The following is a 22,074-nucleotide window of genomic DNA, read 5'->3' on the forward strand; positions in this document are numbered from 1 at the left end:
GTAGATAGGTTATCCCATTCTCCTCAAGTAAGAGGTCTTGGGTTCAAGACACAGGGGATAGATCTATAAGATCTTGTGGGGTTTTATATTTTTTTGTTTTTTTCCAAAAGAAAGGTCCCTTTTGTATTACATAATCAAAATCACAAGCCCCAAGGCATACAACGATACAGATCTGATAGTGAAAAAAACCCTGATAATGGATCTTGAGATTTCGTGGGAATTTCCTAGACGTTAAAAATTCTCTTCTTTTGCTTCTTTGTTTTGTGTACACTTGAACCTTCTGCTTGCACCCTTGGACTTGGGTGCTTACAATCTTGCATTGATGACTGTCAGAAATATACCCAACAAAAAGACCACAGAAAATGCCAGTCTTTAAAATACAAAAAGAATACACGTGTCGAGCACTCTCAATAATGGTCAATGGCACACAAGGAGCACATCCATTGCTCCCAAAAAAATCAAGATGAATGCATGAGACAATGGATTGATACAAAAATTGCAGGTGGGCAAAGGCTCCTAATGACTTGATACAGCATCAGGTGAGGGTCTATTTGGCTTGATACATGTGGGAGCTGGACATTTCAACCTTACAATACTTTTCAAAATACTTTATAGAGGGCATCCTTGAAGACTAGCTATTCTGGGTCCGGCTTCCGAGGTCCAATTGAGGGTACCATCAGTAGACTCCGGCGGGACTAGCACAAGACTGGCTATATCTGCTTCCTCATTTGTCAAATCCCCTATTGAGACTTGCCTTGTGGCCCCATTCGGGACCGTGTGAGTATTATCTATTTCGGGTTCCACTCGCCTCTCAAGCACGTGAACTTGAAATCCAAACGCTTGTCCCCTATCACATTGCACTGCCTCTGAAGCATTGCCCTCCCTCCTTTCTCTGGTTGTTTCGTCGTCTTCCTCCACCCCTCCAAGCTCTTCTAGGGTATAGTTGGACTCAGAGACACCGACGCCTTCCAAGACAACTTCCTCAGTCTTTACACTTCCACTCGTTTCCGAAACCCGCCCACTTGGATACTTTTGTAGCATATCATCTGACACAGATTGCACCTGACACCCACCAAATCAAGACAATCACATATTCCTTCAAGGGAAGAAAAACTATCATAAAATGCCTAAGAATCCTAGTATTTCCATCCATCTATCACACGGCAAACACATAAGGATATGAAAGTCTGAAGTAAGCTTGCTTTGGAGATTTTAACCCAAACAATAAGCGACCTTAATTTTCAGATATGAAATTAAACTGACAGAGTAATTGAAGAAGCTAAAGACATCTGTAATATTACAAAGAGCTTGTGCACACCGTATCAGTCTACCTATATATTTTATTGAACAGACTTAAACCCAAACGTATGCTAAGAATGCCAATTTACCATCTCCTGCTCAAGAAAATTATTACCTTTGCAACGCTGAAGTCAGTGCCAAGCTCTTCTAATACCTTCACAAGGCAACTGAAATTCTCTTGTGTTGGACGATAGTGCCCACTATGTGCTTCCATCAGCTGCAAGATGCCACATCAATGAAATCAGTTCTTGCTGAATGCTGGGAAACGAACTCGTGTGCAAAAGAGCATGTCTTACTTCCAAGGTTCCATGGTTGACAAGGAGCCTCCCGGCAGCTTTGGCGGCACCTCCTGCTAAAAAGCTGGAGTGTTGAAAAGTCCCTTTCTGCTTCTGAAAAGGTAACAAACATGCCATCAAACAACTCACGCTAGTTCATAATATTAACGACGCTGTAAACAAATACAAAGCCCTTGATGCAATGAGTGTGGAAGGAGGGACTCGAAGCAAAAGCAAAGCATTGGCAAAGGCAGACCCATTTCTCCTTTCCTCGAAAATATGTTTCTTCTCATTCCCTGTTGCTGCCCACGCCACAGATAGAGAAAATAGAAAAAGGAGAAAGGCTATATGTTTGATTATAGATATATGAAGTCAGAGAATTGCAAGAGAAGATGCTGAAGTACACAGTACTTAAAGACTTAGTCTGTGTATTGCTGATCCAGTTGGCCATGTTTCCACCACCACTAGAACCCTTGTTTCAGATCCTGTAAGGGACCTACGCTTCAAGACCTTTGATGGAGCCCTCCTCCTTTGCTTTTGTAGATTGCGTAAGCAGTCTCTCTTGTGTGGGAAAAACTTAGTCACTTACAAGTCACATAACTTGAATATTTGTCATTTACAAGTCGGGTAACATAAATTTTGAGTCTCAGCATATGTACTATCATACTGAACAGATAAGGCAACCTGAGCTATATGAACTGCTTGCATTGATTTTGGGCCAGGGCACATTCTACTTGAGAGGTTTCTTCCCACCCCAGCTTTTTCAGCTTGTGGATAGCATATTTACCTTTGAAGCTGCTGGGGCCCAGCTTTTTGAATAATTTAATGGTTGTACAAGTTTTATGCCACAGGCCCACAGCTCTTTTGGGCCTCATGCCTCATTTGTTACTATCCACTCATTACCCATCTTGCAACGTAGGTGGTTCTTCTGTATGAGTTTGTTCTCCAAAAAAGAAGACACAGGCTACCAGAAATATGATGTACACAAAGAGACAATAACCAACATCTTCAACTAAACCATAAATTCAGCAAAAATAGAACAATCCAACCAAGCATCCAAAATGTAAACTAAAACAAAAGCATACCTGAGCGACATACAGTTGGCCTGATGCGCTCATCACAAAAATCCATTTATCTCCTTTTGGGGTATGCAGTAATTCCCTGCTTTTCTTGTAACGCAGCTTTCCTCCCTCGACAATGACTTCATACTCTTTTCTTTCTTTCTACAAAGTAGAGACAGTACATCATATTAGCTTTGAAACAAGGATACTAGTGGTTTTTACACCAAAAAATATGTCACAGAAACCACCCCAGTGGATCAGACCATCCCCCGGCATTGAACTTAGCCTCGCTGATATTATTAGTCAATATTATAAAGACCAATGGAAGTAGAATGGCAACACAGAATTTTCCTTGAAACTCTAAACTTTGTCCTCTCCACGTGGAACCACCAGCATTTATTGAACTATTTCTCAGAAGACAAAAAAACTTTTCATGTACCACCGGCATTTTATGCATAGTTGACATGTACGGTCACGTACGATGACGTGCAATACTAATTGAACTAAAAAAAATTAGACGCACGTTGACGTCCGTACGATGCAAAAAAATAAAAATAAAAAAAAATCATTCATCTTCAGAGCCTACACTAAACCAAGAAGTTCTCAAACTCAAGAGTCAAAAGTTACAGCATGATAGATCAATCATCATGTAACAAACTTGGACACCCCAAGTCAAGATTCTACCGTGACACAACAGAGATTCACTTTAAAACAGTCCACAAAAGACGACACAGCCCGCCAGAGTAGTTTCGTGCCAAGAGGTATTGGCCCCAAAGACCGGTGCCCCTTCTGGTAGTTCTTTTTACATCAAGGGAGTCCGCGGGATCTCACACTCAGACTCTGCGTCAAGATGCTCTGAGTAATGAGGCCCAAAAGACCTATTTATTGTTACAAGGGTTGCCCAAAAGAAGAGCCCCCAAAATCTTTTAAATCAAAAGCATCATGCCCAAAAGCTTTTACTCAAAAATCTGCCAGCCAAAAGCAGCCAGCGCAAATTACCGGCGTCCATACACTGCCACGTCAGCATGTCAACAAAAATGACGGAGATCCGTACAGCTTGCCATGTCAGCAGTCAGCGGATTTGCACGTGTTTTCCGGGATTGTGCTGCCACATCAGCCTATCGGTGCATTACCCCCGGGCTGTGCCAGCAGGGTGTGTGTCCGAGGGCCTGCCACATCACAAGTTTGTGACATACCCCCCTCTTGAAAGAATTGTAATCACCCTCGATTAGCCTGCAAAACAGACAAAGGCCATAAACTGTCTTAGTAGACACTGACTGTTAGTACCGATGCACTAGACACGATATATCTAGCACTTGTACAAATTGACAATCACATCACGGGACATCACTTGACATCACATGACAAATCACATACAAATTCATTCCAAATCTCATACCATGATTAATCGGCAATGTATTTAGTAATTGCATCTAGATCCATTCGGGACCTCACGATGCCCGATTAACTAATCCTTATTGCAATCATGTCTATAGAGATTTATGAGACCGAAATGCTACAGTCATTTCATCTTTCAGTTCATGCACTCAAACAAGTGAAGTACAAATCAATCATTTTCATTTTCGAGAATTCCAGTTATGAAGTCATCCAGCAGAATACTATTCAGCCCTTTAGTATCCCTGAAACCAGCATAACCGCAAAACGTTCGACCCTGAAACGTGGTGTTTCACCACGAAACGTTTCAGTCCAAACATGAGACTGAAACGTGCGTTTAGCAACTTTGAAACTAAAACTACGGTAACTTGTTGTTAGTGAAACGGCTTGTGTTTCGTTTGCTGAGCGAAACGTTTCAAGGCCAGAAACGTTCCACCTGTCACGACTTGTCGGGACGCATTTTATGGTGACGCTGCCTGAAACCCAAAGGGGACATCAGTGACTATTCAAAATTGGGGTAATCCGTTGCATAATTACCCGGAATGGGGATCCGGAACAGGGAACGGGGAACAGCAACATGCATGAAATGCCATTCCTTGTTTCGGATACTCACACTTGAACACGGAACAGGGATCCGAAACGGGAAATTGGGATGGGAACGGGGATCTGAAAATGGCCATTCCCTGTAACTATGATCCGTTGACAAAGGAGCGGAGTGACTCCCCTCTTGTGCAAACCCGCTGCACTAGATTCACCCTTGCTGAAGTTGGGGTTCTATCGGAGTAGACTATGCTAAACCGAATGCTTCAAGGTAAAGTTCCAAAATCTGAGGAGTATCTGCTAGGTCCTCCTCCTCCATCCATTTCGCATGCAATGCAGGATACTTCTTGAACTTAACCAAGAACCGCCTAACCACTTTACCTTTTATCTTTCTGTCTTTGTGTGCCAATATCTGTTTTGGAACGAGTATCACCTCGCTTTCCTCCACTTCGGGTTGCTCATCAGGCTCCCCATCATCGGGCACATCGCCTTTAAAAGGCTTCAATAGACTCACATGAAATGCATTGTGAATGTTCTAAGTATCGCGCAATTTCAACCTAAAGGAGACATCATTTATCTTTTCTTTTATCTAGAAAGGGCCATAGTACTTCATGCTAAGCTTTGGAAGAAGCCCCTCCTTTCCCTTTTTCTTTCTTAGGCGTGCCTTCTCAAAACGTAAGAGCACCCAATCGTCTTCCTTTAATTTCAAATCGCGACGGCGTTGATCTGCTACCTTCTTGTGTCGTTTCTGAGATTTCGCTAAAGCCTCCCGGACCTTGGCAAATGCAGTGTCCAAGTCCCTCGTGTACTGGTCGGCTTCAAAAAATTTATTTTTCGTGCTAAGGGTGGAACCTTCGGAGCACCTTCAATAATCTCAAATGGCGCCTTCCCCGTCAAAGAGTGGATCGTGTTATTGTAGGCAAGTTCCACCAAGGACAAAAGAAATTCCCATTGAGTCTTCTAATAAAAAATGTAAGGCTTCAATAAATCGAGTACGACTGAATTTGCAATCTCGGATTGCCCATCTGTCTGCGGGTGGAAAGATGACAAGAACTGCAACCGTGTGTCAATGTTCTCCCAAATAGCCTTCCAAAACAAATTCGTGAACCGGGGATCTCTGTCAGAGACTATTGCCTCAGGCATGCCATGTAATCTGAAAATCTCTGGAATGAAGTGAGCTTGCTTGCTAAATCTGCCGATGACAATCCATATGCCATCATGCCCACTCTGTATCTTCGGGAGATCAAAAATGAAATCCATAGCAATACTTTCCAAGGGGCGGGTGGGAATGGGTAAAGGCTGTAACAATCCCTGTGCTTTATGCCTGTCAAATTTGACCTTTTGGCATACCAAGCAACTGCGTACAAAGTCGTCCACATCGTTCTTGAGTCTCGGCCAAAAGTGTCACGTGACACATCCAACCCTATGTGTCCGTGGACAAGCTACAGCACGACAAGGGTTCAGTCAGTCCAGTCAGTCTAGAATAGGAAGTGATCTGGCACTTTTGTGAGTTTGTTCGCAGACTGTGCATGTCCAGACACTTAGATTAGATGCATATCCTCTGGTTGCACACAACATGACCATCAGATTCCAGTCAGATCCCATCAGTAGCATTTTTACAGTGCATAGGCCTATTTTCCCTATTTTTGATATTTTTCACTTATTATTTTTAAGTGACTTTTGTTGGAAAGTAGGTAGGGCGAATTGAGTAAGTTTGTATATAAGCAAACCTAGACTAGCACTAATTGGCAGAAGAGGCAACAGGAGCCAAGCTCAGCAGACAACTTCTCGACAAGACCCCTTGGCGATTTCCCCCTCCAAGCAAGAAGAACCTTTCCCCTAGTGTTTTCTTCTTCCAGCAGAACTCAACAAGATAGCGTTTTTGCATCAGCATCATCGCCACCATACCCCCTTGCCTAGCGTTTTGCATCAGCATCCATCACCAGAAGAAGCTCGGACACAGCTAGCGTTTTTGCAGAGATACATCAGTCTAGCGTTTTTGAAGATCCCAGCGGTTGCAACCTTCGCCATTTTCAGCAATAGAAGACCATCAGATTCAGCCCTAAGAAAGTAGCAGATTCAGCCCGGAAAGACCATCAGTTTTCAGCCTAGAGAAACCTCAGTTTTCAGCCCTAAACCTGCAGATTTTCAGCGACAAAGACCATCAGAAAACAGCCCCAAAATCAGTGTTTTACGACTAGCCGCAGATTTCAGCCCATAGCGTTTTTGGACAGCCGTAGAAAGATTGCAAATTTCAGCCCTTAGGTCGGTCTTGTCATCACCGTCGTCATCGCCGACATAGCCTAGACTTGCCTCAAGCCACATGCATTCCCATTGTACCAGTTTGTGCAATCAATAGTAGACCACTCTCGCCGACGAGAGTGGGGCCTTCGGAGGAGGGTTTACAACGTCTTTGGTGTCGTATTCTCTTCTCTCTCTATCTCTCAGTCTCATACACTTTCACGCACAGTGTCCATTCACTTTGTTTGTGTCCATTGCACTCTCTCATTAAGAACGGAAGGCTCTCCCTTCCATAAGAACAAAAGGAACCTTGAGCACAGTTCGGAGCACTCATCTTGAGCAAAGTTCAAACAATTGTGGGGGATTAGCAATTAGCTAATCCGGTTCCTGTTCAGAAGGCTCTTGCCTTGGCAAACGCGCATAAACTACCAGAACTGTACATGGTCATCTAAGTAGCCCAACTAGTGGGGCATTACCATATGTGCCAAAGGGGGGAGAGAGATGCACGAGAGCAAATCATCGCGCTACATGAGACAGAGGAGAAGGCAAGCTTTCTATTAAAGCTGTAGACCTGCACCCACTACTCACACACACACCATAGGTCACTCAAGAGTCAAATCAGCCTCCTCTCTCAAATTGGGAGCCCCCTCTTGCTGATGGAAGTGGAAAATTTCACTAGGAGCCGCCATGTGTCAGTTTGCCCCTTTTGAGTTAATTCTGTAGTTTCCACTGACTTATAAAGTTATAACTTTCTGAGTGGCCCAAACTTCATTTGGCGCACACAGGCTTCCATACTCATCAGAATTCAGTGCTAACTGGCCCGACCAATCCCAAACTGACCGACCCAGACTCCCGATGTGAGAAACCTATTCGGCCGCAATCGTTTCACCGTTTCACACTAGCCATGCAATGTCCACTTGCATCTTTTCAAGGGTTCCGAGGAAAACAAGTAAAAATAAAAATAAATAAAAATATATAGTACTTATTTACAGAAGGCAACATGAAAAATACACCTCCTGGTGACGCTGCCATGTCAACATCCAACGGATTTTGCGGCACGTTGTTCGGGACTGTGCCGCCATGTCAGCCTGTCGACGCATTACCCGGGCTATGCCAACAGGGTGTGTGTCTGGGGGCCTGCCACGTCACCAGTTTGTGACAGTCATGACATAGACCTTAGTACTTAGTACTAAGTACTTACAACTTAAGTCTTACAAGTTGTGACGAGATGGAGTGAGGAGAGTGATGGAGGGCTTGAAGGAGATGAAGGGAGGGTGATGGAATAATGCAGAGCTTGAAGGAGATGAAATGAGCTTGATGGAGTAGGGGGCTTGATGAATGGAGAGAGCTTGAGGGAGATAGGGGAGGTGGTAACTTGTAAGTTGATAGAGAAGAAGCCTTATAGATTTTGGGGGAGAGGGAGAGGAGGGTTAAAGGGAGATATAGGGAGAGAGAGAGAGCAGAAGAAGAAGAAGAAGAAGAGAGTTTTAATGTCGTAGGAAACTATCCCAAGAGACCTTAAAGATCTAGCCAACGAGGAGTTGAACTCAAGACCTGTAATTCAAGAGGGAAAGAGAGAGAGAGAGAGAGAGAGAGAGAGAGAGAGAGAGAGAGGCTTGCAAAACGGTCAAAAAATGCAACCGCCTTTCAAACTCGGTCGAACGCGTGGACTGCACAACGTTCAAAAAAAAGGCACCGTACGAGTCCTGCACTAAACGTACGGAATGTATGGTACGGTATGGAACGTACGGATCGTTCCATGCGCCGTAGGAGGACAACCCTTAATTTATGTGTGTTCCACATAAAATCGGTGAATCTTTCAGACAAACCAACCTCAGCAATTTAACACCTCTCCAACATAAGGGAGTTCAACTTGATGTCACAAAGTGATGACGTGTAATCACCATAGACCGGGCAGAGAAGCTGGACAGAGAAGTGACCATACAGCCCAGAATTCACGACGGGATTTGTGCCAGAATTTGTTGTGGATGATGACATGGCAGTTTTTTTGGTGATGCCATGAAAGCAGTGGACTTACTAAACTTTTGGGACACCGGTTTTGCTTTTGGAGCATCCATTTTTAGCAGGGTTGCTTTTGGGCGCCTATTTTTGTTAACAATTGCTTTTGGGCCTCGTATACATTTAACTATGAGACTTGGGGATCAATTTTGGCGGATCAGTGAATGGTTGCACATCTCCAGAGTGACTCCCCCGCAGTTGTACTCCGTGGACTTTTTCATTCAAAAAGAAGTCAATATAATCTCTCCCAACGCAAGTTGTTTGAGAAACACATGCGATGGGCAAATTTTCTCTCTATGTTTCACTTCCAAATTCTACACACTTCTGGTAGTAAAAATGTAGTTCCAGATGCTCTTTCTCGACGGCCTTAAGTAAATGCTATAACGAGCATACACCATCAGGAATTACTGGCAACAACTACAAACTGGTACTGAAATTTTTCCTTACTCTATCAAGGATGGGTATCTTTATTTTCATCAACCCCTTTGTGCGGCACGTCCACTTAGAACAGAAGTGATAACGACGGGTATCTTTATTTTCATCAGGCTCTTTGTGTGGCACGCTCACTTAGAACAAAAGTGATGGATGAAGAACATGCTTCTCCTTACGCGGAACATAGAGGTATAATGTCCAAACGCAAGTGAAAGATGATTTCTACTGGCCAACACTACATGCTAACATAGATAAATACGTCAGAGCTCTGTAGCATGCCAAAGGGCTAAGTATGATTGCCATAAAACTCATGGCTTACTTCAGCCCCTACCAGTACCTCAAGTACCCTGGGAAAGTATTGCCATGGATTTTATAATGGATTACCACGAACTCTGAATGGAAATGATGCAATTTGGACTATTATAGACAGATTCAGTAAGCAAGCTCATCTAACCCTATGTGCATGTGGACAAGTTGTACCTACTTCTAGGGTATAGGTAGCCTAGGAAGTGTTTTGGCACCTTTTGTGAGCCTGCACACAGCACGTGCATGTCCAGGCACTTAGAGTAGTTGCATACCTCTGATTGCACAACCCATGATCACTAGCATCATTACCTAGTATCCAGCATAAGCATTTTAATTTTTTACTGCACGAACCTTTTTTTGCAAACTGCATGTGAACCAACCGTTGCAATCAATTTATTGACAAATTGACTTTTCTTATTCCAAATCGTGGATGTTGAATAAGGGTTGCTCTGTTAGAGTGCGCGTGTGCGGAAGAGAGAGAGAGAGAGAGAGAGAGAGAGAGAGAGAGAGAGAGAGAGAGAGAGAGAGAGAGAGAGAGAGAGAGAGAACACAAACGCCAGAGATGGTGAAGAGGGGGCGATCAGCCCTCCATGACTACCACGAGCAGAAGACCCAATACGTGATCTCTGTGAGATGTGGAAGTGGTACCCCCCTAGCCCCATAAATAGGTGCCCAAGGAGGGGAGGGCAATGACTGGAAAAATCCCCCACAACCCAACAAGAAAATGATATATGGAAATATATGTGGGCACCCGGACAAAGTGGGCACGGCGCTCGGCCCCAAACTCGGGTGGCCGGACCAGGTACAACCTAGACTATGGGTGGCCAGCCTGGAGACATACTAGCCGTACATGTATGCCCTAGACCTGTGAAGCAACCGAGTGTCTAACACCCCCTCTCAGCACCTGTTGTTGAACAAACCGCGTGAAGCCGAAGATGTGAGACAAATGGTGAAGATGTCTGCTGCAATGTCCACTAAAGGACAATACTCCGGCGAACTCTGCCAGTGTAGCAGCAGTCTGGGGTGTCACAACCTCCAAGAGATCTCCATGGTAAAGTGCCTTCAAGAGCAGTGTAGCAAACTTCTATACTCCACCGATACAAGGTGAAGATACTGAGTGTGAAAACAACTCCTTGTCGTAAAAGAAGTGCCAATAGACCTGCAAGTGTCCTACCCAATAGGATCTGTGGTGTCTGTAGTCAATGTTGCTAAATTGGCTTTATCTTACAGAAAAATAATTCTAAATGAATTATTGGAATTTTAAGTGAGAGGGCTTTTCTCACTGGAGACATCAGAGTACAGAGTATTCCTAGTGCGTCATTTAAAGTAATGACGAGAACACTGAGAATGGGAATATCTGTAAGGCCACCAAGAACGGGTACTTCTGATGCGTCAAATCGGATGGGTGACAGGGAGCATCGGAAAGAAGTATCCGACCATCCGGGAACGGACATCTCTGATGCGTCATAGGATGGGTGACATAGAGCATCGTGAAGGAGATTGTACTGTAAGTTCGGTAGGAAAGGACTAGGTGATGGGTATTCCTGATGCGTCACCAAGGTGGGTGACGGGTGCATCTAAAAGGGAATATCCATAGTCGGGAGGAAATTCCGAACTGTGTTGGAATTGTGCACAAGGAAAAGCAAGCACTTGAATGAAGATGGGTTCAAAGGAAACTTTGAGGAAAAACAGATGCTTTCTGAGAAAACGGGATTGGTTTTCGGGAAAGCAGATGCTTTCCCGCGAGGAAGTCTATGTCTGCATTGCAACTGTGCATGTGATTGCATCCAGGGACGCCTCTGCTGTGAAATCATTGTTTTTAACTTATAAGGTTTTATTGAGTTTTTTGGGTAGGTTCAGACTATTTTTAAAATACGCCGGCCGCCCACTTCCATCTGATAAATAAGGCAACAGATCAGCCAGCGTTTTCTCTCTTTTTTCTGGCAGAAAAAAAAAATGAAAAAAAAATTATTAAAAAAAAAAAACGGCCACGATCTCTATGCGAGCAGCTATTCATGCCCGTGGCTAGGAGCTATAAAAGCATCACATGCCCTCACTCAGAGAGGAGGACCAATCTTTGCAAGGAGGAGATGCTGCTGCAGATTTCAGCAGTAAAGAAGACGTTGCCGGTGATGCCCATGGCTGCCCCAAGTGTACCAGATGTCGCCAAGACCCAGTGCGCGAGTTCCCTCGCGAAGAAGTGCCTATGGAGCGTGTTTCCATCGCGACAAGCTGCTGTTTTTCTCTGATTTCAGCCCCTAAACGTCGTAGACGGGGCTGATTTATGAGAAGGAACCGCAGAACACACCTCTTTTGTGTGTAGGATTGGAAGAGAGAATTTTCTATGGAGAGATCTCTTCCGCGGAATTGCTTTTCGAGAACGGAGTTGTGTTTCGAGCGTCGAGACTTTGAAGGTAACGATTTTCATGTTATGAACTCTGAGTATTTGTTTGCAGGTGTACTTCCTCTTAGTGAGGGAGTAGGAGCAGAGGAAGGTATGAGCCTCTGCAGGAGAAAAGCGCTCTGAGGAACTAGAGCCAAATCAGCCCAGGGGTTTCGTACCCGAGTTTGGGAAGTAGATCCACGAATCGGAGAGAGGTAGTCTCTCAAGTTGTGATCCGGAAGTTGGGATTCCCAAGTAAGGACTTCGTGTCCAGGAAAGCAGAGTTGTTCTGCAGGAAGAGGACCTTGGAAAGAGAGTTGGAAAAGAGTTGCAGGGATGCCATGCCCTGAGTCTGGAAGCTAAGATCCAGAGGCGAGAACCTTGATTCTCGAGGAATTGGAATAAGGAACGGAAGTTCCTTGGAATAGGGTTTTGCCCTAGGAATCGGAAGCTGAGGCTTCCGAGAACCATCAAGTCTTATTCTAGAATGAACGTGGTAATATGTTCGGTTCAAGTGCTTGTATAGACTTCTCCTCAGTAATAAAGATACTATTACGGGGGGGGACCAGCCCATCTTCTGGTCCCCAATACTGTGTCGATCTTCTCACTTTATCTCTCTCTCTATCTATTTCTCTCTATATCCTCTGGCTTCAACATTAAGTGATAAATTTTATTTATCCGAGTATATTTTATATTGCTATGCGCTCCCGTTTGTGACAGTCAAACTGTCTGGAGAAAATGGAGAAGCCCCGGAATCGTCATGAGAATGCACGGAAGCCTGTCAATGCATGAACCTCAACCGAGTGTGGCCAGGTGGCTAAGGTGTGTAAAACTCCAGGAAGGCCAGATGTAGCAATCTACGCCGTAAACTCCTCCGAATTAAGGAAAGCCAGACTAAGTAGTCTACACTATAGAAGCTACCGTAAGCTGTAGCAGTCACCGATAGACCGCACGAACCACCACCAGATGGTGTCCTGTCAGTAGGTAAAGTAATCCAAGATGAGGGGAAAGCCAGACTCAATAGTCTGCGCTGTGAAGGGCCTCTGAGAAGAGGTGAGGTCATACCAAGTTGTCTGCACCGTAATCATCCTGTAGAGGTAGGGAAGTCAGACTGAGCAGTCTGCGTTGTGAAGTGAAGTGGCCAGAACAGTCTGTTTGCGCCGTCTTGCATGTATCTACTGCCTCCGGTGTCAACCAAAACAAAATCCGCACCAACAACGCCACCAAACCACACTCGGTGTGGCTCTCAATGTGAATGAGCCAAGAGTGGCCTATTGCCCAGGTCCGGGGATGAGTCTGATGTAAGGTTACCGAGGGTGAGTGTAAGCAATCTGAAGGTAGCAATCCAAATGATCAGGAGTGTTGAAGAGCAATTGCACTACCATCCAAGCCAAGCTCTGGGTGACTCCGGATGTAGTCGCGTAAATGATGCCTGATCTCCCGCATCTCGCGGATAAACTCTCAAAGAGAGTCCAAAGCATTGAAGTCCCTCTCCAGTCTGTAGATCCAAGCAATGAACCTATCCAAGAAGAGATCCAATCCTCTCCCAAAGTCCATGTAGATGCTCCTGTGTAAGCAAGTGATCTGACGTGTCATGGTCAAGTGTTAAGTGTCTATCCACCCAAGATGGTGGTGTCTTCTCTGGGAATGTCAGAATCCCATATGCCATGCATGGCCATATCTCGTGTGAACTCCTCTGATGAGTGCATAGGTGTGTCCATAGCAAACCACAAGTCACCCCCCCCTCTGGAGTGTGCAACCGCCGAATGATGGCGAATGAATGGATCTCCCAAGGATCGTACGCTCATAGATGATCAAGCCGATGTCGAAGATATCATGTACTGTAGCAGACGTTGAGAGAATGCACGGATCACTGTCACTGCCCCAGATGGGCTGAAAACAGAGAAAACAGCAAGGTGTGATGGCTATAAACCTGATGAAGACGGAGAGGATACTCGCCGGCATTGCACCAGATGCAAAGCCGGGTAGGTGGTGACGAGATCCGGGGTCCAAAAGCTGAGCGCTACCCTCCTGCTGCAAAAACGCAAGTCAATTTGCTATCCACTTTTGCTGCACTTGTTGGCACGAAAAACCTTCTATTTGCTGAAAAAACAAAGGCTTGATGGGTACCCTAGGTGCCCAACAACTTGTGGAAGGTGTCAACCACACAAAGTGACCAATAAAACCACTGAAAATGGGCTGAAAACCCGGAAAACGCAGATCTGGCTGAAAATCGCAGATGGAGCAAAGGAGGTTTCTGGCGATGAAATGTTCCCAGAAGTGAAGCGCTAGCAGCCTAATGCAAAAACGCTGACCTAATATGCAAAAACGTAGGTGAAGGGGGATCCTCCGCGACGGAAAATGCAGATCTCATCGCACGCCTGGTTGTTTACAAAACGCTAGCAGATTTTTCATGAAAACGCTGGTTATGCTGATCTTGGGAGGAGAACCTGATGCGGATATGCCCTGTCCCAAGCCATGGAAAGCCTAAGCTACTAATACCATGTAAACTAGCATCTGATACCATGGGCCTTGGCGACTGATACCATGTGAGAGTGCGCGTCTGCGGAAGCGTGAGAGAGAGAGAGAGAGAGAGAGAGAGAGAGAGAGAGAGAGAGAGAGAGAGAGAGAGAGAGAGAGAGAACACAAACGCCAGAGATGGTGAAGAGGGGGCAATTAGCCCCCCATGACTACCATGAGCAGAAGACCCAATACAATCAGATGTGTAATCTCTGTGAGATGTGGAAGTGGGTACCCCCCTCGCCCCATAAATAGGTGCCCAAGGGGAGGTAGGGCAATGCTTGGAAAAATCCCCCACAACCCAACAAGAAAATGATATATGAAAATATATGTGGGCGCCCGGCCCCAAACTCGGGCGATCGGACCAGGTACAACCTAGCCTACGGGAGGCTAGCCCGGAGACATAATGGCCGTACATGTATGCCCTAGACCTGTGAAGCAGCAGAGTCGTGTAGGTCTAACATGCTCGACCCAACTTTTTGCACCTATATATGTGGCCCAGGGGGCACTAGTAGAAGAAGACGACCAGAGGATCAGAAGCTCTAGCAGCAGACCATCCTCTCTAGCATTTTCTCAGCAGATCCCATAGCGTTTTGATCAGCATTTTGATCAGCCTTGACCACCATCAGCGTTTTTCAGCCAGCAGCGTTTCTGCAGTGACCCGGCGTACCACCGTAGAACCCCATCAAATCAGACCTTCCCTCGTCGCAGTCGGTCGTTCCATCGCGGCCAAGACGATGGAATCAGATTTCAGCCCACAGATCAGCCAGCGTTTTTCAGTTTTCAGCCATCATTGACACTTCCGGCGACAGATCAGCCCATTAACTTCGCCACATAATCCCGACCCCATCAACATCCCTAGCGTTTTCAGTTTCAGCCGATCAGCCCTTTAGCCTCGACCTCGTCGACAACATCATCGTCGTCGTCGTCGTCGTCGTCGTCAAGTACCACAACATCTAGAACCACTGTTCCAGACTTTGTGCAATCTAAAGAAAATACCTTTCTAGCAATAGAGAGGGGGGTTTGGGACCCCATCTAGTGTCGTCTCTTCTCTCTCTCTAGCACTCTCATCACTATTCTCTCACAGTTTCCTCTCCGTGTTTGTTTTGGTCATTGCACATTCTTGCACTAAGGAAGGAAGGCTCTCCCTACCTCTAAGTAAAAGGAACCTTGAGTACTCACTGATCACTCATCTTGAGCTTACACCATCATTCACTTCCGCTGCACATTCTCGCATTAAGGAAGGAAGGCTCTCCCTTCCTCTAAGTAAAAGGAACCTTGAGCACTCACTGATCACTCATCTTGAGCTTACACCATCATTCACTTCCGCTGCACATTACATTGGTATCAGAGCTCTTTGGTAGTGTTCGGTACCATTACTCAAGAAAAGAAGCAGAAGAACCACAGAAAGTTTTTTTTGCTTGTTGTGGTCACACGTAACCCAAGACCACTTAAACATGTCAATCCCTAATCTGTGTTTTTTGAAGAGTGACACATAATCCAAAAAAGAAGGGCTTGTCCAGTCTCCCCTCGTTCCTCTTTCCACTCATTGAGAGCGGACCTTGCACTTCGCGGCAGGCCTATCGACGTGAGGTGGGAAAAAGCAACCTTGGTGTGAGCGCAAGGTCGCCAAGGGGTGCACCCACAGGAAGGACTTGAGCTTGGGTAAGAGAAAAGCCTTCTTAAACGCAAATTGCAAGCCAAGAACTCAAGAACCTCAAGAACCCAAGAACCCCAAGTACCCAAGAACTCAATGCATGGTCATCACCCAAAGCGGAATGGATACTTCGTGTGAAGGTGATGAGAGTGGAGTTCAAGTCGACGAAGTTTCTACACCAGGAGGATTGTTCACCGATCCTCCCCCATCCCCATCTACGCAGATTGCAAGCCAAGAACTCAAGAACCTCATGAACCTCAAGAACTCAAGAACCCCAAGTACCCAAGAACTCAATGCATGATTACCCGAAGCGGAATGGATACTTCGCGTGAAGGTGATGAGAGTGGAGTTGGAGTTGACAAAGTTTCTACACCAGGAGGATTGTTCCTCGATCCTCCCCCATCCCATCTATGCCACGGATTGCACCAAAGTTCAAACCCTATGGAGACTTTGGTCAAGTCGACGATGGAGATGATGCTACAACAAGAGGCACAACACGCCACCAAGGATCAAGACCTTGAGAAAGAAAGACACCTATGGAGCTTGAGCGTGAGCAAGCACGCGAAGCTCAACGCATATCGGACGACAAAAGAAGGGCGGCTATGGAGCTCCAGCATGAGCAAGCACGCGAGGCTCAAGGCATAGCGGCCGAAGAAAAGCGAGACAAACGCCTATAGAAGTTGATCCTACAAGTACTCACCCCGCAGACCGAGGCACTCACATCATAGCACAAGTAGAGGCGACAACTCCAACAATCTAGTCACTAAGAAGTTGACGTTTAGTAAGTACGATGGTAAGATGGATGCTTCTGTGATTCTTTCTTGGTTGCATCAATTTAATGCTTACTTTGCGACTAACAAAAAAACTAACACGGTAAAGTTTTGATTGTTGCCATGTATCTAACAGATGATGCCAGGTAGGAGTCACAATTGGCGGAGCACCTTGAGCACGCGCGGATGGCGTACCCCTCTTTCTCCGAGTTGGGGCAAACTTCCAAGACAAGCTCAAGGCTCCTTTCATGCCGCTATAAGGTAAACTGCCGTTTCTTAGTCCACCACAACACCTAGATCAGTTAAAAGGGAATTGGCGTGGTCTTAAGCAAAATGTCACCTTGTCACAAACTGATTACGTGGCAGTACTACACGAACACACAATTGATGACGCGGCAGAAATTGTACAGACATTCTCTACGGCAGATGATGTGGCAGACTATACGACAGCTGACGTGGTAGATAGTATGGCTTTCCGCGATTTGCGCTGACAAGTGCTGATGTGGCAGCCTGTACGGATTTCCACAAATTGTGCAAGTTGCTTTTTGGAGCCAGTTGCTTCTGGACCAATTGCTTTTGGGTTAGATTGCTTTTGGGGGCTCTGCTTTTGGCATCCCTTGTAAGAATAAATAGACCCTTAGGGGCCTCACTCTCCAGAGCATTCGGACGCAGAGTCTGAGAGCAGAGGACCCCTCGGGTGTTGTACTTTGCTCAAGCATTAATACAATAAAGAAATACCGAAAGGGGCACCAGCTATTGGGGCCAATATCTCTGGGCACGAAACTATGTCGGGCCGTGTTGACTCAAATTTTAAAGTTGTGGAGTATTTTAAGTGATTCTCTCTTGTCTCGTGCCGGATTCTCAACTTGGGGTGCCCAAGTCCTGTGACAATGGTATCAAAGCATCAGGTGTGTGCTTTTCTCAAAGCATACCGATCCTATCAAAGAGCAGACAAGGCACTTGGGCACAATTTTGAGAAATTGCTAATGAATAATCTTCCCGAGCTTATTAGCCAATCCCACACTTCATCGCGCATCGGGCGCACTCCCGTCTTCATCGCTCTGTCTTACACGGCATAAGCCATAAAGAATCCTAGATTACACAAGTTCTCGTGGAGAATCTGACACAGATAACACCTGGGGAGGAGATACTCGTTCCAGAACAAATATAAGAAAGAAAATTATAGATGAACTAGCATTATTTTGCTTTATAAATGAAATAGGACTTTCTGAAAATGACTTTGATTTATGTATGAAACTAATGTTTTATGGAAGAACCTGCTATTTGTGAACAAATAACACGATTGAGAATGAGATGATGATGATTTTGGAGCAATGATAGCTCCCGAATGAACCTGATAACGAATTATGAATATGAATCGTGACTGATCCAATGGAACTATCGTGAGCGCATCAAGAGTTCCTGCGGGATGAGATGGACACAGTTAGAACTGAATGATTAAACCACTTTGTTCAGTATGAATTCAGTGTGTGATGGATTGGGATCCCCAGAAATGATTATCGCACACGACAATGCTTGAGTGCAGATGGAATGATTGACCAAATGACTGCAGCATTTCGATCTCGAAAATCTATGGACATGATCGCAATATGGGATTAGTCAATCCGACATTAGTGAGATATGGATAGATCTAGATGCGATTGCTAAATATGTTGCCAGGAATCATGGTCCTAGATCATAACGAAATCTACGAAACGTGATCACAATATGGGATTAGTTAAATCGACATCAGTGAGGTTTAGTGCACATCTAGATGCGATTGCTAAATACGTTGCCAGGAATCTCGGTCCTAGATTCTATGTGATGTGATCTGAATGCGATTTGAATATGATGTGATGTGATGTGACTGTCGTCTTTGTACAAGTGCTTGATTTGTGTCGTCTAGTGAGTCAGTACATAGAGTTAGTGTCTAGTGAACTCGTTTATGGATTATATCTGATTTTGCAGGCTTATTTAAGGGCCATTACAATTCTTTCAAGAGGGGGGTATGTCACAAACTGTGACGTGGCAGTACTTATCGGACACACAGTTGATAACACGGCAGAAATTGTACGGACAAGCTACACGACAGATGACATGGCAGATTGTACGACGGTTGACGTGGCAAACAATACGGCTTTTCGCGATTTGCACTGACTGTAACAAACTGCTGACGTGTCAACGCCTTGAAGAATGGAGCCAACTTAAAGATGCCGCCCGAGGGGCCTAAACCCTAAGAAGAACAAGCAACAGAAGAAGAAGTCCTACCAACTTATGGGGCCCCAAGTAACACAAAGGATTAAAATAAATTAGGACCCGCACACACACAAACTGATGACGTGGCAGATTTCCAAAAATTGCTCTGACATGATGACGTGGCATGCTGTACGGATTTTCCGCATCTTGCGTTGGCTGATAACGTAGCAGGCTGTACGGATTTTCGTGATTTACGTTGGCAGCTTTTTGGCTTTGCTTTTGGACCAGATGCTTTTGAGTTTAAAGGTTTTTTTTGTAAACTGCTTTTGGGACCTAGGGCCTTTAAATATGAGGTTAGAGCTCATTCTCTGGCAAGCTTCCTGGAGAAGGTGCAGAGTCTTGAGTACCGGCTTGTACTGTGTTGATGCAATATAAAGAAATACCAAAAGGGGCGCCAAGGTTTGGGGCCAATACTCTTTGGGGTGGAATCCGACACTCCGTGTCGCGTGTCGTCTCTCTTTCAGTTCAGTTGTTATTGCAATGCTAAAAGTCTGTTCAGTCTGTTCTTTTATATTGGCACGTGGTGCCCGCCTTGTGACAGTGGTATCAGAGCATCAGACGTGTGCTTTTCTGAAAGCATACCGGTCCTACAAAAGAGCAGACAAAGCTATTGATGGAATTTTATTCGAGGTATCTTCGCCCTCCAACTCGGACGTATTAGCCACTCCCACCCTTACTTCATCGCGCATCGGGCGCGCTCCCGTCTTCACTGCTCATGTCTTACAAGGCATAAGCCATTAAGATCACTTGCAAGAGAATGATCCAAGATTTGTTTCGAGCTATTGTTTTTCTCAGTACCTTGCACATGTCGATAGTTACCAAGCCGCACACTTCCAAGGACTTGGCAAGCTTTCAAGAAAAATTTTGCCCGAAGTTATATGGTTTCTGACATCTTCCTTCGGAGTGCAACTTCTGGCAGAGTGGGGAATCCTGAAATGCTTTCCATGGAAACCGTAGCAGATTATAACTTGAAGTTTCTCGACATCTCCCAGTAGATGTCTCTTCACGATCAGATGACCTTGGAGGTCCAGTGCGATTGCTATCTCGAGACAACCATCCCCGCCAAAGAAACACTGTCTATCCAAGAGCTGATGGACCATGCTGTGCTCGGCTACGACCTTATGGAATGAACCTAACCCTAATTTTTGGTGCAGGTTTCAGGATGGAAAGTCAGTCGACTTTTCGAGCTCGACTAATGTCGAGATTGCTTTTTAAGTATGAGTTTTGTTTGATCTTGTTTGGTGATCCTGTTTTGAATTTGTTTAAAATGGATGGTATCTGTTTTGAACCTGTTTTGGTGCCGATTTGAATTGTTTGACTATGGTTTTAATACTGGTTTCAATGATTAGTGATTTTACTCCCGGGTGGAGTAGTGAGAAATTATGTTTGAGAATGCTTGTTCATACTCATGGCCCGGACCCTTGTGGTTATTTCCGGAGAGTATTGAATGATTGAAAAGTGCTGTATTTTTTACTCATGGCCCGGACCCTTGTGGTTATTTACGGGGGGAGTATTTTTGTTTTGACTCCCGGCCCGGACTTGGATGGTTATGCGGGAGGAGTATTAAGAAGTCTGAGCAATGGTTACTCTCAGCACCTCCAAACGACGCAGGCAGCGGTTTGGGGGGCATTTGGTTGTAAAAGGCCTCTATATCTCCCGGCCAGGACCTTTTTAGGTTATGCGGGAGGAGTGATGAGGGAGTTGTTGAATATCTCCCAGCCCGGACCTGGATGGTTATGCGGGAGGAGTGTTCATCGGCGGCTTCATGTTTCTATGTCTTGTAACATGCATATGTGAGCATTTGTGTTGCATTGTGATGTGCCAACTACTGAATATTCCTAATTGGATGAGATTGCCTGGGTATGTAATTTTAGAGCATCAAGACACCCGTGGAAGATCAGTACGGTATGGGTGTGATGGCTAATTTTACTACGCCGGAATATCAAGAGTTCCAATCTGGACGAAAGTAGAAGCTAACTCCTTCATCAAAACAGCCGAAAGGAGAAGCTAACTCCTTGATCAAAACAACCGAAGGGAGAAGCTAACTCCTTGATCAAAAGAGCAGAAAGGAGAAGCTAACTCCTTAATAAAAAGAGCAAACTGATTGTCCCTCGGAATGACCCTCTAAAATTTTTGAGCTAACTTGAGTTGTTTTGCAGATATGCTGTAATCGCGGACAATTACTCTCTTTCAAGAAGGGGAGATGTAACAAACTGCTGACGTGTCAAAGCCATGAAGAATGGAGCCAACTTGAAGATGCCGACCGAGGGGCCTAAACCCTAAGAAGAACAAGCAACAAAAGAAGAAGTCCTACCAACTTATGGGGACCCCGTCCGATGGGGCCCAAGTAACACAAAGGATTGAAATAAAGGACCCCCACACACACAAATTGATGACGTGGCATGCTGTACGGATTTTTGCATTTTGCGTTGGCTGATGACGTGGCAGGCTGTACGAATTTCCGTAATTTACGCTGGCAGCTTTTTGGCTTTGCTTTTGGACCAGATGCTTTTGAGTTTAAAGGCTTTTCACTATGAACTGCTTTTGGAGCCTAGAGCCTTTAAATATGAGGTTAGGGCTCATTCTCTAGCATGCTTCCTGGAGAAGGTGCAGAGTCTGGACTAAGCCAAATGTAATCTATACAAATGTCAAGTTTCTATAAGTTTGTTTTTTTAAATTTGAACGTACATAACGTCATCGTACATCATAAATTTTTTTAGTTCGTTTAATACCGCACATCATCGTACGCGTACAAAACGTACGGGACCGTACGAGACTACTATGGTCTGGAGTACCGGCTTGTACTATGTTGATGCAATATAAAGAAATACCGAAAGAGGCGCCAAGGTTTGGGGCCAATACTCTCTGGGGTGGAATTCCGCCACTCCGTGTCGCGTGTCATCTCTCTCTTTCAGTTCAG

General features: G+C 45.1%; 1 protein-coding gene across 1 annotated transcript in view; it reads right to left on the reverse strand.

Moving 5' to 3' along the window:
* Positions 1 to 378: 378 nt before the first annotated feature.
* The window catches only part of LOC147457442 (IQ domain-containing protein IQM6-like), a 54,195-nt gene continuing 32,499 nt past the window's right edge, over positions 379 to 22,074 (reverse strand). Inside the window, exons 6-9 of the mRNA XM_086512333.1 lie at positions 2,660 to 2,797; positions 1,596 to 1,688; positions 1,415 to 1,516; positions 379 to 1,062 (exon numbers count right to left, since the gene is read on the reverse strand). Coding sequence (XP_086368459.1) covers positions 610 to 1,062; positions 1,415 to 1,516; positions 1,596 to 1,688; positions 2,660 to 2,797 — 786 coding nt within the window. The 3' untranslated portion in view covers positions 379 to 609. The remainder of the gene's footprint in view (positions 1,063 to 1,414; positions 1,517 to 1,595; positions 1,689 to 2,659; positions 2,798 to 22,074) is intronic.

The sequence above is a fragment of the Adiantum capillus-veneris genome, chromosome 5 (assembly GCF_014529385.1).
Source record: "Adiantum capillus-veneris isolate H3 chromosome 5, ASM1452938v2, whole genome shotgun sequence".
Lineage (NCBI taxonomy): Eukaryota > Viridiplantae > Streptophyta > Polypodiopsida > Polypodiales > Pteridaceae > Adiantum > Adiantum capillus-veneris.